Below are 21254 nucleotides of genomic sequence, written 5' to 3' on the forward strand. Positions count from 1 at the left end.
CTAAGTGTTTCATATTATTTCTGTCAAGCACATAATTTTGAAGCTTTTTTGGCTATTGTAGCTATGTGCAATTTCATTGTCAGATTTATTACATTAATTTGGTATCTATTGCATTTCGATATAAAGATTTTTATTTGTTATAAGTAGAAACCGGAATCTTAGTTCCTACTCTTTGAAGTTAAGCAAGTACGGAGGTTGTGTAGTGAGCCAAATAACTTTTTTTAGTAGGTTATTTTACGATGCTTTATCAACGTCTTAGGTTATTTAGCATCTGAATGAGATGAAGGTGATAATGCCCGTGAAATAAGTCCGGAGTCCAGCACCAATAGTTACCCAACATTTGCTCATATTGGGTTGAGAAAAAACCCTGGTAAAAATCTCAACCAGGTAACTTTCCCTGATCGGGAATCGAACCTGGGCCACCAGGTTTCACGACCAGACACGCTAACCATTACTCCACAGATATGGACTCCAAATGACTTGACAAAGAGTAGTAGTGGCTCATGGTGTTGTACGATAAAAACAGATAATTCCTGCATCAAGGACAATAAAAACACACATAAAAGAATGATTTCAAGAGTAGGGCTGTGTTGTGTATTACAAAAGAATATACATAGTTTTTGCTGTGAACTTTTTAAATTAAAATGTTACTTTTTCACAGGCAAGTACTCTTAATGAAATGTTTGAGTCCATGTTACAATAATCTTTGCTGTAAAATTTAACTTAAAATACTCATAGTACTGTAACACAGATACTGCCTTTGTTTACAAGTGCACTTTCCAACAAAATTTTTGAAGTTCTTATCCTCAACTATGTTGAGAGGAATGTTGGCATGCACCATCATTTCACACAGGTATATGCTGAATTCGTCCACTGGCACTGAATTACTAGTTGAAGGTAGATCGTTAGACTTCTTTCTATCAATTTCAAAGATTTTTATGTTTCTTTTATTATAGTGTTGCGTTAAATATCATCTTTTAGAATAGTTTGTCAGTTTCACATAAATTACATACAATTAATTATGTCGTCACTTAGACAAATACTGCCTTCCGAATTTCTCTACCCACTTCTGTATTTTCGTACTTGTTTTAGACACCTTTATTTCAACTAGTAGTTCACAATATCATAAACATTGCTACACTTAAGTATACTGTACTTGTTTAGGAGTAAGGCACCTGTTATAGAGTGACCCTGTAGTGAGCATTACTTGTTGTGATTGTGAGCAGAGTCTGTACTGAACGGTACATGCCATATTGTATATTGTTGGTGTTCGTGCAAAATGTCTTATGTCAAAATCACCACCTTTTCAGGAAAGGGAAAAAATTGAATATTTTTGTTGATTTCAGATAAATTATTTTGAAACTTAAAATATATCATAAAAACATCTTTTAAAAGGTGTTATCATTTTGTAACTGGTAACTGCCTCATATTACTATTTTTGTGAACTTATGACAATTTCCGTTTCATTTATCCACTGATTTTCATTTATGGCATTTTGCAAACGAAAATGGTTGGTAATAAATTATTGTATTGAACATTCTGCCTATCTCTAAAATGAAATAATAACTATTATCAATGATAAAATGAAATTATTAGGTAAATATGATTAAAAGGAGGGGAAAAATGAGTCATTATTCACAGGTTTTTCTTTTTCCAAATGTTTCTGAGGCCGTGAAGATTCCTTTTCTTCTGGTGAGCTAGTACTCCTCAGATGAAACAGTACCTAGATTGTATTTTATGCGTAATTGACCACTGATCTTTTCAGGTTGATAAATACCATGTTCAACTTGTACATCAATCTACAAAACACTGACTGACTTGTTCTTATTGCAGAAATTTTGAAATTCATTGAAAAGTTTTGCCTTATTTTCCCCACATAGGTTCAAGATGAAGCTTAGAAGATATCGATCTAAAATAATGTGATTTCATCGTAGGCAAATACTGAAAAAAAATTCCTTCACAGACATTGATTTTGGATCGACTGAAGTTTTCATTTTTCTACTTTTTCTAGTGAAACATGCTGAAGAATCATTCATGGTGTCATCAGCCTCATCAGTTTGTTGATCTGAACCAGAAAGCAGTCTAGAAGCTGCTAATATGTTGTCCATCCACAATCTAACACTTCGTTCTTCCAGCCTCAAAGTGTTAAAGACCGGAATGTGTTTTAGTACAAGTATGTTCTCTCTCTTTGATGTCTACAAGAGTAGTGACGTAAGCTTTTCTTGCACATCAGTCATCCAAAAATTTTGAAATGCTGCTGTTCGATCTGTTTCAGTAATTGTTGAACATGCTAATGAATTAGTTCGCACTGCAGTCCATTTACATGAATAACGTGGCGTTAGTAGATTTCTTCAACTAATCTACAGTATATTTGCCATATATATCTTTAAACCTTAGTATTTTCCCCCCTCTCGTTCTTTTCATTTTGTTTACATTTATTTCTCAGCTCTCTGGATTTGACAACTCTTTCCTGTTCCTCTTCCTCTTAGTCTGTTTCTTCCAGTATTCCTACAGGTTGGTTCTTTTCTGTATCAGTTCCAATGGTTCCTTGTACTTCAGATGCCTGCACTTCTGTTTGCAGTTCCTTTCTTCAATTAGGTTTTCTTTTCTTCTTGTTTTTTCCATGTTTTTTATTCATTGATTCATCGCTTGAAGAATCGCCTGGAGCATTTTGCAGTTCATAATCTTCTGAAGATTCTAGTAAGTGTTGGAATTCTGTACTTTTCTCCTCATCACTTAGACATTCGTGATATTGATATTTTTTGTCAGTTCTGTTTTTTATTCTTTGCGGTTAGTTTTCTATTTCATAATTAACTGATTCTAAATATTTGATTATTGGCCTCTCTTCATCACTTAAAATATATTTTGGGACTAAGCCCTTAGATTATTTTTTCCTGATATTGTTTGTAACTGAGTTTCTTCTATACCAGATTTTTTAACCTCTGCCTCAGCCTCCAACAAGAGCTCATCACTATCATCAGTTTTTTAACATATGGTTGCAATAGATAACGAAATAATGGCAAGATGCACGTAACTTAAGGAAAAAATTCATTCCCAATTAAAGAATACACTAAGTTATATGTATGAACCCAACCTATTGTAAAATAATAATAACACATAACCATTTATTACCAGTCAGTTATAATTAAAATATATTCTACTCGTCAAAATGTCCGAGAAATCGTTGCTAGCACATGATGAGATGAGTTTAACATGAGAAAATTTGCAGGAACTACTGAACAGACATTTTGTAAATGTTGAATTACTCGGCTCCTATTGGTCAGAAACTAGTGATATTTTGCAATTACATGTGAGCACCAAAATAATGCATGTCTAGAGAAAATATGATGTTTTGCACGTACACCAACGATATATTCCATGAACACTTATACTCATTCCAATATTGTGGGACTAAAAAAATAGTCTTTAGTTATAAGCTAAAATTACTTATAAAGTTTTAATTTATGATGTGACTTAATCATTTGTATTTTTCTTTCAGATGAACTTTGTTGCTGAGGAGAGTACTACATTTAATCTACTTCAAACTTTTTGGAACAGTGTTTAAATGTTTCTAGTGCATAATTTGGGGTATGTTCAGGCTGCATAGAACTATAAAATGCATTTTTGATACGTTGGATCAAAGGAAATATACAATTCATAACGTTTCAGAATTGAAAAAAGTGATCATACCTGCAATAAACATTAGTTTATTAAATAAGTTACAAGTGAAACTTTATATCATAAGATATTTTTCTAATAAAAATGGACATACTGAAAATGATACGACAATGCCAAAAGAAAAAAAAGTGAAGTTGACTTGGTTGAAAGTATCTAAGAAGTTGAGTGTTAATAGCAAACATTCCATTTTTAAGAGCAGTCCGAAAAGCAACAGGAAAAGAAGCAATGTAGTAAGTGTAGAAGATGAGGCCTCTCAATCTTCAGCAGCTGATTCTGTTCCAGAACCAGTTGGGTCATCTTCACATAAAGCTTCAGACATTTCCATTGTTTATGATTCAAGTACAAAGAAAGAAAAATCAGAAGAGATTGAAGTAATTACTATTGACAGTGATGAAAGTCAAACGTCTGAAAAGTTACAAGTGAACGAAATGGGTAACATCAATAGTGAGACACAGGGCATGAATGTGTGGACATCTGATGATGTATGGAGAAGTAATGTAGGGTCTGGAAATGCATGGTATTGCAGTGCTAGCAACTGGGCACAAGAATATCATGTAGGTGCTCAAGGTGTGTGTCCTGAATTGTCAAAACATTTGCCAAAATGCGGATCAGGTAGAAGTTCACCAGAAGAAACAAGTGATTTCACGAAAGATGAAGGTATGATGAATCATTATATTTTATTATACATATATATATATATATAGTATTATATATATATATATATATATATATATATATATATGTATTGCCTTGTATAAATCTAATATATAAAAGTGGATGTGGGTATGTATGTATGTATGTTCGTTCTCTATACAAATGTATATGCTTTGATTGATATTAACGAAGTTTGCATATTAATCCTTCACAACCAGGAGAAAAACATAGACTACATTAAAATTGGACAAATGGATGTTAAATTATACACCGTGTCCCGCTTAGAGGGATCGAGAAATAAATGTTCACCATTTAAAATCAGATAAAGATATTGCTGTGCTTTACATCTGAGAAAATGCAGAAACTGTCCAAGTTTATGTAACAATGGTTTAAAAACAGCTACACGTTCATGCGCGTGCACCAATGTTTAATGCGGAAACAAGCCTGACACCATTCAGTAGACAGGTAGACCATTTCGTCACTGGACCATTCTTCTTCATCAAGGTGACTGACAGTCACAGGGACTGTGTATCTGGACATGTTGCAGAACTTCTGTTGTTGACCAACTCCCCCTCCCCGACCTCCCCCAGGATCGGTTTTTCAGCAATATGGGGCTCCACCCATTGCTCTGAAGCAATGCATGACTTCTTGGATGCAAACTTTCCCGATAGGGTGATTAGAAAATGAGTTCCCCTTGCCTGGCTAAGTGGCTATTTAGGTCACCCAACCTGACCCCCCCCCCCCCTTTGACTTTTTTCTGGGGCTTTGTGAGGGGTGTTGTGAACCAACGTGATAGATGTGACCCTTGGAAGAATTAAGGCAATGCAATTACAAATGCAGCTGCGCTAGTCACTCCACAAATGCTACAGAATACTTGCCAGGAGGTTGAGTACAATTTAGATGTCTGCAGGGTAACTCTAGTCGCATACATAGAGTTGTATTGACCATTCCTCGAAACTCGGAGAGTTTTTACATCAAGTTATGTAAAAAGTTATGTTGCAAAACCATTATTTACACTTGAAATTATCACATATTTCTCGATCCCTCTAAGTGGGACACAGTGTATATCAAAATTAAAATAAATGCGATCAAATATCCATGTATAATAAAATAGCTTCTTCTACAGTCAATTATTGTTTATTTCTGTTATATTCAACCTCCACTTTCATGGGGGCATGGAAAAAAAATAATGCATAATTACAACAACACTTGATACAGTAGGTTTGTTCTAACAAGCAATTCAGGATGTGTTATGAACTAATACCGAACATCTTTCGACATATGCACCAGTTGAGTACGTTTTCAAGAACTATTCAGGATTTTACATTGTTGGAATAATTGATTAAATGGCGATCTTACTCGTGTTTATTATGTAAGCCACACATGCTTACATAGTTAACACGAGTAAGATCGCCATTTAATCAATTATTTATATTCAAGTGTTAAAAGTAGTGTACGAAAGATTCAACATGGATTCTTGGAATGTTTCTTGAACTATTTTTTCATGACCTGAACTTCTTATATTAAAATTATATTCTTCCGAGCTTAATTTGTCATAATATCAATATCAACTTCCAAATCACTCATGTTTTTCAAATTCAAATTCAAATTTATTTACAATTTACATTTGAATTGAATACATGTGAATAGATACCCGAAATGAGCATAATGCTCGTGCTCGGGTACAGTCCAGTAGTCTACATAAATTTTACAGGGTTCAAATAATAATGCTGATGATATAAATAATAATAATAATAATAATAATAATAATAATAATAATAATAATAGAATAATCCTGACAGAAATGATACAAAGATTGTAATACAAAATAATTCATTAATAATAATAACAACAACAACAATAATAATAATAATAATAATAATAATAATAATAGTGATAAAACAAAAATATTTACAATAATAAAATAAATAGAACCACTAGCGAGAGTTAACACAACTTAAATAAGCATATAATAACCGGAAAAAATGCCAAACTCGAAAATGAACAGAAAAGTTCGATGTATCGCAGACGACAGCAACCTCCTTATTGACATTGTGTTGTGCATTAATGGCAGTAGTGGGGAGCTGAAAGTCTCTGTAACTGCCATTCTCTTCGAATCTTCTCGTAAAATCATGGGAAGTTAATGCTGAAAAAACAAAATGTCTACAAGTCAAACTGTTCATTATTACCAGGATAAATACAAATAATACTGAAATATATTAATCGAGTTTCAGTTATAGATCTCTCCTTTTGTGCAAGAGGTATCATATCAAAATATTTTATGAATGGTGGGGAAAATATAAATTTCAATAACTTTCTAGTGACAAGATACAGTGACAAGTACAATCAAATGTATCTGTGGCGATGCTAAGGAATCATTTATTGGAGATATACACTGTTATTAATTAATAAAATGATCTATTTATATTTATTACAATGTTTTATCTTATAGGGTACATGCATCAGATAAATACAATAAAAATTAGTACCATATAATGCTAGTAACACTTGAAAAAATTATAACAAAATTTATCAAATATCATACAAACATTTTCACTTTATTTTTAAACTTAAGAATGTGTAAATTGCTTAGGTCTGGATTATTTTTCAATACTGAATTGTTTGACTATTGACTGAATTATTTGACTATATTTTTTTATTATTTTAACCTCTCCAGTTTTGAAGTGTTTCAACAGCAGTTTTAACCTTAACCAGAGATTATCATCTGCACATACATGAGCAGTATAGAATTCCCAGTTCCTGCTCTTAATTGAGAACCAATTTCACTTGTTCCGAACGAGTTTCAAAGCATGTTGGAACTGGAAACTGGGAGTTCAGATTCGGTTCTGAATCATTTCAAGTCTTGTTGGGACGCACATTGAGTTACTGCACATCAGCAGGCAGTTCAGAATTGATTCGATACCGTTGTAGATAGTGATCAGGCTGTGTTTTATCTAACTGTATTATTGAATTCTTTGAAACTACAAGAAATGCCACCACATAATTTGATACTTAGGCCATGTCTCAAAGCTACATTTTCAGCTCAAGTGAAATAGATAGTTGTCTAAAAATCCAGATGTGACATCAGAAGTCATGATCCAAAGCTACATAGTGCATAGCAATCAAATCTGTAGTATATAGCTAGTAAACGAAAATGTTTGCTTGATTGATGACTTGTTCACTAAACAAACATAGATACCTCATCAGCAATTGAGGTTATGAAATCTGAAGATGCTTTTTAAGTGAAATGATGTACCGGTTAATTTTGAACATTGACATTATTAGTACCTTCTTTACAATGTTTAAACATTATTGTAATGTATTAAGCCCTTATCTTTTCCAAATAACTCGCAATGAAACAGCATTAGGACACTGCCTTCTTAATTCAGTGCTGTACCGTGATGTCATGGTTTTTATAAAAATAGTCTATGAAGGAGATCATGTTTCAAGCATACATTTCCAGAGCTCTCTAGTGTGTAGTTTACAAGTCACCTAGTTGCTAGTCAGTAGTGTGTAGTATGGACTTGAGCTTTGAGACACAGCCTTAATATTGAATTACCGATAATACTATTTTGAAATATTGATCCACCAAAATTATACCATGCAACAAGAGTTGGTGTGGAAAAGCATATGCGAAATGTAATAGAAGCGACAATATTAACTGGCAAAATCAAAGAAGAAGATGTTTTCATCCCACGTATTTCTATGATTCCCATTAACGTGCCTTTCAATTTTAAGCAACTGCAATTTTCAATGCAACTATAGTCCCGTCACTCTTATTTCCGGCAGTCAATCACGTTGTAGGTCGGCTACATTTAAACGTGTGCGTCTTGTGATTCACTGCTGATCACGTAATTCACTTCCTAAGGCTCGATAAATATTTAATATATCCGCCCGCCATTTTTTCTCTTTCGTTGGTGTTCGCAGAAAGCACACTAGGACGTTATTTGGCGCTCAATTATTTGCTCAATTACAATGCGTTTGATTTATTATCATAGGAGCTACGACATGATAAGGTTTAACAGTGCGGCAAATAGATTCGTCTGGTAGCTCAGCAATGAAAGAACAAAAATGGCGAACGATACTATCTACTTAGACTTTATAGAGCCTTCACTTCTTAAGGCGTAAGCAAAGAGGAGGAGTCATGCTGGAAATAACAGCGACGTGACTATGGCATTTGTAATGGCCATATTAAAATGAAGCTCAAGGACAGTTTTTCAAAGTTGCACACATGAACTTAGAAACTCTGTGTTTTTCACATTGTCTACTATATAGCTTGCTCTTGAGTGAACACACCTAAACATTTATAAATATTTATGCAGTAGAGGAGAAAACAAAGAATTGTACGCATATCAAAAAGCAATTCAAAGCTACTTTTGCAATGTTGCTAATGTAATATGTGAATGTAAGCCCACTTAAAATAACAATGTGTTAATTCTAAAGTATGTGTTGTCTCTCAAAATATTGTTGTTCATGTCCGAAAATATGTTATTACGAAATTATATCCGTATAATTATGTTGCCAATGTAGTATGTTGAGCCTACTGGAAAGAACAATCTCTTAATTCATAAAATACATGCATAAGGATCAAAGGGACCCCCCCCCCCCATAATTTTCCGAAAAATAGTTCTGAGGGAACTAATTTATTCAGTAAAGATATGAAAGAATACGTTTTGAATTGGAGACACTGTAATTTGAATAGGGTAATGCATCCCAACTTTGTTTTGTGGAATTTTTTTACCAATGTGCTTTAACCACTGATGAAACCATGGGATCACTCATTTGTGGTGCTGTTATTAGACTACAACTACCATTGATAAATCTTGGAGGACAGGCTTATGATGGAGTTGGAAACATGAGTGGGGTCATTAAAGGTGTATAGTCTATCATAATAATATTGACAAATAGCCTTTGGTTAGTTACATGCATTGTGGTGCTCATTGCTGTAACTTCGTCATGAAGAGCTGTAATTCATCTAGAACAGTGGGTCAGTCAGTTGAGAATCCTATTTTCCAAGACAAAAGTTAAATGTATGTTCACCATCATCCATGAGGACAACTCCTAAGATCCTAATTTTTGATGAAAAACTTTTATGGAAAACACATTTTACCAATGTTGCTTCGCAGTGTCTACCACAATTAAATCTCTTGAAGATCATAGCTAATAAGAAATGGGGATCAGATATCACGACAATGCTTCTGTTTTATAATCTTATATACAATTAAAATTGACCTATGGATGTGAAATATGGGGAGGAGCATCAGCATCTCATCTACAAAAAATTTCTATTCTTCAAAACTCAGCCTTAAGATTATGTCTAGGAGTACCAAAAACCACATCAACTGTTGCCCTAGAAATTGAATGTAATATAACCAATCAGACACTATATATTACAGAAGGATCTAAAATAGTACATTATGCAACGAGCCTATAATGATAGTAATTAAGACGCAAGTATTGATGTTTATGAAACGAGCACAAGCAAGTTTCATAATATTCATATGAGCGTCTTAATTACCATTATAGGCAAGTTTCATACGACTTTTTATGCTCGACCATATTTGTAACTTGAAATTATTCAGATGTATACATTTTATTTGTATCTGACAAGATCGGAAGTGACCTTGTTCTAGGTTGTGAATTGTGAGAAGTGCGCAGACGTGAAAGTATTGATTTTTTCCGAGGAACAATAATGTCATTGACCTTGATGTAATCCCGTTAAACTTGATATAACCTTGATTATTGAATTCGACATTGAAAAACGAGATGACAAATTGAATTTATTTGAATATTATTTACAATTAACGCTAATTATTATAGTAACAGAACATAACCTTCTGCGACAGTATTGGATTTCCAGCCTCCGTGACTTTTCGCTAAGTCTCTTTCGATTGCATATCCGAGAATAATCGATACTTGCGGTTTTATAACGGTGCAAAGCTGACTTGTCATTGGCTGAACACCTGTAAGCTGAGTTGTCATTGGCTGAATACCTGTACTTTAATGAGTAGGTGTACTTTAATGACATGCATTAAAGGACTGCTACCGGCATGGTCGAGCATAAATACATTTAAAATTGCAAGCCTTATCCAGATCTCAGATGTTCTTCAAACTGTCAGATGATATCCTGTGTAATTTCTACAAAATAAAATAAGAAGAAATACCAGTCTATATCACAGACACACTCATTGCTAAAACTCCAGTTATGAACGAAATTCCTCCATGGAAATGGGTGATTCCAGAACATAGCACACAAATTCCAGGAAATCATTCCAAAAATGATCCTCCATACATTCTTAAGTTAGATGCCATGGAACTACTCTGCAGTATGTATAAGGACCACCTAAAAATTTATACAGATGAATCTCTAAACCCTAATAATGAGACATCAGGAGCAGGGTATTATATTCCAAAATATCAAGAAAGTTATTTCATACCATGTTCATCCTCCTCCAGTCTTGACACTGAATTGCTAGCTATTGATGCTGCTCTTCAGTGTGTTGCTCAAATTTCTGAAAAATCTATTTGCATACTTATCGACTCCAAGGGGCTATATTTAATATAATTAAATATGTACCAAACCTATATGCACATAGAATTATTCCAATTCAGAAACAACTAAGTAAACTAAAAGAACTCCATAAGGAAATAACATTTCAATGGATACCTAGTCATTGTGGTATACCTGGAAACGAGAAAGTCGATAATATTGCAAAATAAGCAACATATTGTATTTGCCACCAAGACCTCTTCAAGTGATATCTCTATCCAGTGCCTTTGTTTCAGTAAAGTCTCATTTTATAAACCTATGGATCAACAATTGGCTCTCTTCTGACAAAGGAAAAATTTTACAATCTGTACAAAAGAAACCAAATGACCTGGAAATGTACAAAAACTTGCCCAGACATGTTCATACATTTTTAACAAGAGCCAGAACAGGTCACATTGTCACACAATTGTACCTACACTGATTTCACATTTCTGATAATCCTACTTGTCTGTGGTGTAATAATCATGATGAAGATCTGGAACACATTCTTCTATACTGTCCATCCATAAACCACAAAAGAAGTAATTAAAATCATCAGTACCGGTTGCAGAAGACACAGCCCTGCAGTATATATTGACTACACTCCAACTCTGGCTACTAGCAACAGGCATCTATAATGAACACCGATCAAAATACCCCTCATTTCTCGTGAAAAACAACAACTGAATAGTCTACAGTAGATGATAGTGGACTTTATGTTGTCAGCAAACAGCTGGATACATTGAGACGATCGATCATCCATGAGGAAGTAGTCCAGGAACCAGTTGACGATACTGCCAGGATCAAATCACTCTGTTCCACAAGATATACCAGTATCTACGGAATGTCACTTAGAGGACATTCTATGATATGATTTGGTCTTTGAAACATTGAGCAAACTGTCAAAAGAAGGTTATGAAGGAGCCATTGATCTAGTCACTGTGTTTTAAAATGGTGTGGTCTTGGTTTGTTAATAGGGAAATAGGTAATTGATATTCTTGAACTCTTCAACAAGTCATTCTAGGGGAAGAAAATACTGTGATAGGTCTTACTGCATCTATTGAAACCATTGTTGATGATTTAAACAGTCTTAGGTCCAATGTAGAGTTTGTCTGTTTTTTTTTTTTTTAAATTGCAATGAGAAGATTAAGGATCTTGGTTTGAAACCATTAACACTTCCAAGGAATAAGAAGCGACAAACATATTTTTGATGGATCAGCCTGACTCACATGCATATCAATCATATGAAGAATACTATCAACAACAATACTTTGAAGTGATAGACACAGCTGTGATAGGACTTCAAAATCGATTTCTCCAGAAAATGTCTTGATAAAAAGAGAAAATGTGTTAGTACCTTATCCTGAAATAAACACACCGAAGAACAAGATTTCTTGCTTAAATAATTCTAGAGAAACTTTGAAGTCAATAATGAAAGAGGTCAGTGGCTATTCAGAAATGTGAAAAATCTTGTCCGGCTTTTACTGATATGCTCATCATCCAGTTGTGAGGCAGAAAGAAGTTTCAGTGCACTACACTGACTCAAGACTTACCTGCGGTCAGCTATGACCCAAAAAATTCTCAACCATGTAGCAGCATGTCACACCCACAATAAGCATGGATTGACAACACGAAGGTTTCAAACATTTTTGCTTCCATGAATGATGCAAGAATGTATGTTTTTGGAAATGTTTGAGACTAAAAACTGTGTTTTCCTTTTACCATTACACAGGTCAATGTTACTATTGTATTAGTCATTGCAATTAAATAGTATTTATTAAAATAGTAAATAGTAATTTTGAATAATTTTAATTTTAATTCGAAATCCGAATCCTAGTTTAGGTGAACCAAAGGAGATACTGCAATGGTGACAAAATAAAAATAAGTCAGGGTCGAAAAATACTTACGATTTCAATTAGGTGTAAAGCAGAAGCAAAAAGAACGCAGATCTGATGAGGATGACAGTATGGTCTTTCAGATAACGTTTGGAAGAAACATGAATGTCCCCCTCAATAATCAGATGCTGGTGACACCATTATACATGTATCTCAAAATATTATTCTGTAGGTCAAAAAAGACTTTTTGCGAGATTATATTGTACCTGTATTCTGTACATAAAATAAGTATTATAGGGCTTATTATTGTATTTTGAATTTGTGAGATGTCATTTTTCAAATCATATTTAAAAAACCGGATATGATATAAGCGGGCGTATAGTGGTCAAGGGGTGAAAAATCCTTCTAGGTAAATTAAATTATATATACATATATGTGCTGTAGTTGGCCTGGAACACAGTAGTTCCAGTGTAAATAATATTTGGGTTCCACAGTTCCAGTAAAAATAATAATTTAATTACATAGACATTGAAAGTATATTAAAAAATACCGCACATACTACTCGTTCTGCACTGCAACAGACACCATTCTGAGTCGAGAATGGTTGGGAGTAAACTTGGAGATCAGACATATCACGACCGTGGCTAGTAGTCTATGGATTTCGGTATAAGGTATGTTCACGAACTAATTACTACAATTTTGACCAAAACTGCAACTGCATAGTGAACACTGCAGAAAACTGTGTGGAAAGTACTGCTCAGTCTAACAGTCAGTTTAATTTAAAAATTCGAAGCAAAATCCAGGCAATGCTGGGTGCTGTATATATAGCATCTAAAGCACCCAGCATTGTCTGTATGTGTGTATGTATATAGTAGAATGTGTCTGTGACGTCATTTTTAGGTGGGAAGATTCTTATGTCATGGACGATGTAAAGTAGACTCTAATGAATGATGAAATAAGATAAATTATTAACCATGCTTACTATTCACATCATAATGTAAATAACTGCTATACAGGGTGTTTAAAAAATACGGGACATAATTTCAGGTATGTATTTCCCACATATAGACAATCAAAATAGTTCATTACAACATGTGTCCGGAAATGCTTTATTTCCGAGTTATGGCCTTCACAACATTGAAATTCACCGGAACGTTTTTCTTTTCCGCAAGTTGTTGCCGTCAAAGGAGACATTAAGAGGGCACTCTGACAGTTCATTCCGAGGCGAAGGTTACATTCAGTGTTGTGTAGACGTTAGACTGTGCGACATGTATTCAAATCAAGAGCTGGCAGAGATAGACTTCATGTATGGTAAGGCGGACGGCATTGCTGCGCTGGCTCGTCGTTTGTACCAGGAGAGGTACCCACAGCGACAATGTCCAGATCTGAAGACATTTGTACGTCTCCATTACCGTCTGTGCGAGTATGGAAAATTTAACTCTCCTGGTTTGGGAAGGGGACGACCAAGATCTACAACTTCAGAAGTACAGGAGGAGATTCTGGAGGCTGTGAACATGACTCCTTCTATCAGCACACGAAGGGTAGCGTTGCAAGTCAATGTTCCTCATACGACTGCCTGGAGACTGTTGAAAGAGTATCAACTGTATCCTTATCATTTGCAACGTGTACAGGCCCTGTCACTAGCAGATTACCCTGCACGAGTTAGGTTCTGTCAGTGGTTCTTGCAGCAGTGTGGTGTAAATCCGAACTTTCCTGCCTTAGTATTATTTACAGATGAAGCACAGTTCACACGAGATGGCATAACATATTTCCACAATCAGCATGTATGGGCGTATGAAAACCCACGTGCAACTGTTCCATCTCATCACCAGGTGCGGTTCTCCCTCAACATGTGGGCCGGTATCATTGGTGATCTATTAGTTGGACCCCATGTACTTGTAAACAGACTTACGGGGCAGGCGTACACAAACTTCCTGGAAAACACCATACCTCGTGTATTAGAAGACACTCCACTGATCAATCGTCAACACATTCACTTCTTGCATGATGGCGCTCCTGCACACTTCAGTCGTATGGCTCGCCGGTACTTGGATCGAAGGTTTCCTGATCGATGGATAGGTAGAGGTGGCCCAATTGCTTGGCCTCCATGCTCACCTGATCTGAACCCTCTCGATTTCTACTTGTGGGGTCATTTAAAATCATTGGTTTATTCATCTCCGGTGCCTGATTTGGAATCCCTTCGGAATCGAATTGTGGCATGTTCTGAGGACATACGCAATACTCCTGGAGTTTGGGATCGTGTTCGCAGGTCAATGAGACATCGATGTGAGGTCTGTATTGAAGCAGGAGGTGGACATTTTGAACATCTTCTGTAGTGACAACAACCTGCGGAAAGAAAAACGTTCCGGTGAATTTCAATGTTGTGAAGGCCATAACTCGGAAATGAAGCATTTCCGGACACATGTTGTAATGAACTATTTTGATTGTCTACATGTGGGAAATACATACCTGAAATTATGCCCCATATTTTTGAAACACCCTGTATAGGCTATCACCGATATCTCAAAGCAACCATATGTGTGACGTTACTCATACATTGAGCAGGTGGTGTCATCAGAGATGCTTTCTGGTAAATTATCATATATATATATATATATATATATATATATATATATATATATAATTTATTTGTTCATTAAAGACATCAGCTCAAAGAATTTGAGTGACCACAAGGGTCCTGAATACAATAAACGTGTACAATATAATGTGATATTTGAAAAATTAAAGAAAAAAGAAAGTTAATTGTTGAAGGCAAATATAAGTGAATTAATTGAAATAGAGATGATGATGTAATATTTGAAGAGAATGCTTGATAATATTTATAAGAAGAGACATTACATAATTAAAAGGGATGTGAAGTTCCTTAAGATAATTCCATGTGAATTTTGTAATAGAACCTCTACTGCCAAACAGCAAACCAATTACAGACCATTGTTTAAGAGGGATGTTGTACTTTTGAGAAAGATAAGGCAGACAAGATTCATATGTAGACTTCTTTTCAATACCAACTTCGGTGGCCTGATTTAGGTTCCTTTCGAAACAGATAGTAAGATCAAGAACAAGAGCCTGTTTTAAGTGTCCGTTAATAACAATAATGTCTGCCCGTATAAAAGAAACATCTGATGATACACAATGTACTTCCTCATGAATCTCCTAATTTAAAGTTTTTAACGATGTGTGTGTGCGTGCGTGTGTCAAATATACTACTTTAGAAACAATATGCTGAAGTAGTAGATTCTTTTACTCACTTTGCCATCTTATTGGCTACAGTGCGCAGTGTGAAGATAGATGTTTATTGGAACAAGGTCAGGATGATGATGGATGGGAATATGGGGGAATAATGGCAGAAACATTGGAGAAGACTTGCAATAAGCTGCCCCAAATTCCATTTTTGTCCACTAGATTTAAACTAAAAATTCCAGCCGCCACCATCACCACCACCAGCACCCTCCTTCCCTTTTTAAAATTATTTAACATGTAGCCTAAAATTAAACGAAAAACCAGAAGTTCAAACTGAGTTGCAAATACAAACCAGCTTCATCATCTGTGTCTATACTATCTTTTAAAAATAGATAAGGTCTGCATTTTTAGTAGTGTTGTAATTGAATGACCAGGAATGGAAATGCATTAAGTCCAAAGAAGCAAATTTTACAGGAGAGACAAAAAACGTTGTAACTGCATTACTTTCTGTGAAAAAGTAATGACTGTGGATTCATTTTATAGAGTTTTCATACCTACACATATATCATAAACATTATTGCATATATGTGCAATCAGGATGTATTTATGCGGGTTTAAATGACCTGGACTTGCATCTTTCGATTCTTGGACATGATTAGCAGGAAGTGTGGATGTCATGGGTAGTTTATGTGTACACCTGATGTCTAAAGAAGTATTTTATTGTTACAAAATGAATTATTGAATACGGATTAGCTCATTACATCAGTAAATTAGGCATTACTGCCATCGCTGTAGTCATCCTCATCTTCCTGGGATGGTAAAGAGTTGTACAAGTTCTGTGCATCCTTGCTTAAATATTTACACAACTTCTTTATATCATCCAGTTTGCAAGACTTGACACGCTGCCTGTTTGTGTACAATGGAGTGTTTGGTAGCGAGATCACACCTGTTCTAGGTTTACAAATTCGGAAGTACTCACACAGCTCACCACTCATGTTCTCTGATGTTTTGACCTGAAACTTGTGCGCACTACTGTACGTCAGTACCTTATACTTGGATACCGTGAACTTTCTGCCACTCTTGGTTACACTTTTTTTGAAATAACCCTTTAGGAACTCTTTATGTTCTCTAAAATCTTCTCCCTTCATGACCACAACATCATATTTTCGACTGACCATGTCATACCATCCTTGTGGCATCTCTATTCTCTCAACCTTTTTCTTCATTCTTTCAATGACCGAGAAACAACGGTCACATGGAAGGTAACTGTGGCCTCGTATTGGTAAATAATGTTGTACATCATTGAACCTGTCAGACTGTATTAAAGTGTAGCAAAACTGCACCATTGTATTGTTTAAATTTTGTCCTGGACAGGCGTCACTAAACAAGTACAAAGTTTTGACTGTATCAGGTACATAGTTCTCTATGTAGTTCCGCAAGCATGACACCACTTCGTTGACACCTCGTTTAGCGTCATATTCGGCCCACATATACATTTTCCCTTTTTGATTCTTCCCACTGAAAATGCACAAATTATAAACCCAAATCTGTCGGAGATAGAATATCTCATTAACAGGGAGATGAGTCACTGGCATGTTCTGCTGAAAATCGAAAATTAAACATTCAACAGTGTCATCTTCCTGTGCCCTTTCCTGGCATGCTCGTAAATTGGTGTAAAACTTTTTGGCCTTCCTTTTATGAAGTGTTAACTCAGTCTCCAAATTGACTTTCACGATTTCATTTTTTTCTTGTGATATTTCCATTTGCAGCTTTTCACAGGTGTTACATGCATCAACTTTAGGGCGTCCAAAAGAGTAACCAAAATTCTCATTAAAATACTTTCGGTAGTAATCATACTTTATTGGGCACTTTACTCTCTCGATGTCAGCTCCCGCTTTAACTTTCAAGTAACATTCAGGATAATATTTTTCCAGAAAAAGTTCATACATTTTCATTACACTCAAACCTGTTTCCAGATACCGCTTCTTCTTCCCAGACGCTCCGTATTGCGATGTTCTATAGGGGAACAAGCGAATGTGCTCGTCTATTGTTTCAACTAGGGTGTTCTTGAGCGCCCTCGAGCTTGCAGGATTTCTCCCACGCTGATCTCGCGGTGATTTTCCAAGAGCAGCATAGTTGGCTATGCGGCGCACTCTGGTCTCTGAAATACCGAAGAGACTGCGAAACGCTTTTGCGCAAACAACATGCGATTCGACTCCAATCTGAATCTACAAAGAAAATGTAATAAACATAAGAGGAGAAATTTCAAGGGAAATGTAAGTTTATAATAAATGTAACAATAATAATAATAATGATGATAATAATAATAATAATAATAACAACAACAGGCATAGGCACCATCGCCATTGTAATATAAACTCTCTCCCATGAAAAAATAATCTGCGAACGTTCATCATGTCCGGCTGAGGCTCCAGATTCAAGTTGGAAACCTTATTATAAAATAAGCAGTGGTGACTAACCTTGTATGTAAAGCTATGAGTGCGTATGAATCGCGGATCGTCTGATCGTGGTGTCCGACGTTGAACATTCTTTGGGGATATCAAAGCCGCAAGAAACGCATCCTGACCATCTTTACTTCCTATGTTGTAAAACTCTTTCAGGATCTGTTTCTTCGCACCATTGGAAAATTTTGTAGTGCGCGACCTCTTACATCTAGTATAAACAACAAGAATAGATAAGTATTATTGTATGATCGCCATGGCATGTACGTGCTATTTTATTGCCGATAGCCTATAACCTACACTGCACAATGTAGTAGCTATGTTACACACCTGCAATCCGATCCTGTAGATCTGGCCGGATGCTTATGGCCTTTGTAGTCTTCATATTCTTTTCCTGCCACTCGTGCTTTCTTGTTCACGACGCTCTTCCATGTCTCAGGGCGAAGTTTTCGTCGTTTTAGACACTGTTCACTGCTACTTGTATCACTTGATTCAGCCATTTTAAATAATCAGCTGTGATGCAAAAACTGACTGTCACAGGCCGCAAGCTATGGGTAGGTGGCAGCACTGTTTCATAAATTAAAGTGTGCGCTATCCTACTATTATTATAAATTTTATTAAAGTATTCTTCATATTAAATACGAGGTTTGAACATCCAGCACGACCAGGACAAAAACGCTTTTCATTCCTGATTAAAACCAGGTTTGAAAATCCAGTAAGTCCAGGACAACCATGCTTTTCATTCCTGGGATCACATTGTCATTGCTTACAAACATGGGTTGGAGATGGACTAACTACGTTTCCATTCCCATGACGATGTGCATCACCAAGAAGAACATTCTGCCGCGTAAAACTGCTTTTTCGTTTTTGGTGGACTTACGCGGTTTTCAAACCGGGTGATTCAATTGAATTTTTAACTTAATTTACTATTTATGGATAATTATTTCGAGACAAACTACTTATGTACAAGTGTCCCATTAGGCTCCTGGCCATGCACGTGTGGCTGGCCAAGGTTGTGCCATTATTGATCTGTAGCTTCTTGCATATTTCTTGTCATATAACTTTAATTAATAACATGCATGGAATTATGTTTTCATTTCATAATGATACCAGTAGGCCTACTAACCAGTTTTAAATGAGTTCCACACGATTGTAATTTTATTTCACAAGTAGGCTACTATCACCTGTGGTACAGGAGTTGTTCAAAGTGGTGTTCATTTGCATTCGTGCATTCTTGATAACATTTTTCTTCACATGAAAAATTCACTATCATCTGGATTTTACAGGACCTTGCTAATGATATTGTTGATCCACATTCATGAGGCAGGGTTTTATTTACATTGTCATGTAAATTCACAGAACAATATATACTGGAGTACAGATATTCCCCGATTAAGAGACGAACTTGTATTGTGTGATGAAAAAATTGGTGTATGATGTATTAGACGAAGTTCTATTGCATGATGAAATAATTTGTGTATGGTGTGCTATAACTGCAAGCAGAATAATAGGGTCCATATTTTTTTAAGATATAGTAAATTCAAAGAGTTACCACACACAATTACTTGCACCAGTTTTTCTATTGTCATATAAGAGAGACAAAAAGCATGTTTTCAACAATAATGTACCACAGCACATACACCCGGAATTCTTATGACCTTCACATTTCCCAGATCTTACTATGTGTGACTTAATGTTTGTTGGGAACTCTAAAATATACAGTCTACAGGAATAACTCGCACCCTATACAGACAAACTTAAAGACAATGTAAGAACAGAAATTAGAAGAATTAGCCTACTGAAAGAGAACTTTCATAGTACATTTATGTGAATAAGGATTTTATCAAAAGATGTCGAAAATATGTGAATGCAGATGGACACCTCTTCGAACTGCCCCTATAATGGGTTCCTACTCATTATAAATTAAAAATAATTATTGTGTGGGTTCTATTATTACCAGCAATGCAAATTATATGACCCGAAATACACAGGAGGCTATGGATTGATAATGGTGTAACTAGGTTGCAATCTCTGCTGGGAGCCGAAGGGGATGCTCTGTACAATAGGCACAGACAGTGTGATACTTGGGCCACTACAGATGACCTTGAGAGTTGGAATGAAGATATATATACCTTTTTCATCACATTTATCTCCGCTCTTCTTCTGTATGATTTAATTAATTGATATTAATTTAATTTTGTCATGTTCTAAAGTAAATGTATTCCTCCTGTCAGATAATCCTGAGAGAGCGAGGTTAAAAATGATGAGGCAGTGGCAGTTCACAAGTTTTGGATCAACTGTGTCAGGTAAATGTATATAAATTAAATACAAATAGAAATAATTTGACATTATTTAATTTATTAATGAATGAAAAAGGAAACATTATAAAATTTAGAAATAGTCTTTGTTTTAAACGTAAAGGAGATATATTTTGCTTTGGCTAATTGTTTTCAATTTTTTTATATTTTTTATTTACTTTAGTAGTTTTGGCAATTCACAGACTTTATTAACTCTTTTTTTTTTTTTTTTTTTACATTGGAACAAATAGTTTTCGTTTTGATATGTAACATCTATATTCTATCTGTATAATAGAAAAAATGAAAGGGCAACATCTGTATTCTACCTACACTAATAGAAAAAAATGAAAGGTGGAACTGAAATTCGACTTCAATTGCCATAGAAGTGCTTGGCTCATCATATCTGATACAATGGCAATGGGTACAAGTCCATTCATATACCCAAGGAGAGTCCGATCATTTCCGATCTTCCGATCGGAAGAGGTGCCTCTGATCGAGGTTCTGGCTAATACGAGTATGCACATTTATTATCAGGCAGTACATCTCACTTGATATGTCAGAGGAATAACAATATTGTTTGTATGCATCTGAAGTCTGA

At 35.3% G+C, this 21254-nt stretch overlaps 1 protein-coding gene across 2 annotated transcripts in view; it reads left to right on the forward strand.

The window, feature by feature from the left end:
• angel (protein) overlaps positions 1–21254 on the forward strand; it is a 144319-nt gene that overhangs the window by 6346 nt on the left and 116719 nt on the right. For both annotated transcript variants that reach the window (XM_069831142.1, XM_069831143.1), the window contains exons 2-3: positions 3500–4335; positions 20594–20665. In XM_069831142.1, coding sequence (XP_069687243.1) covers positions 3591–4335; positions 20594–20665 — 817 coding nt within the window. In that variant the 5' untranslated portion in view covers positions 3500–3590. The remainder of the gene's footprint in view (positions 1–3499; positions 4336–20593; positions 20666–21254) is intronic.

The sequence above is a fragment of the Periplaneta americana genome, chromosome 7, assembly GCF_040183065.1.
Source record: "Periplaneta americana isolate PAMFEO1 chromosome 7, P.americana_PAMFEO1_priV1, whole genome shotgun sequence".
In the NCBI taxonomy this organism is placed as follows: Eukaryota; Metazoa; Arthropoda; class Insecta; order Blattodea; family Blattidae; genus Periplaneta; species Periplaneta americana.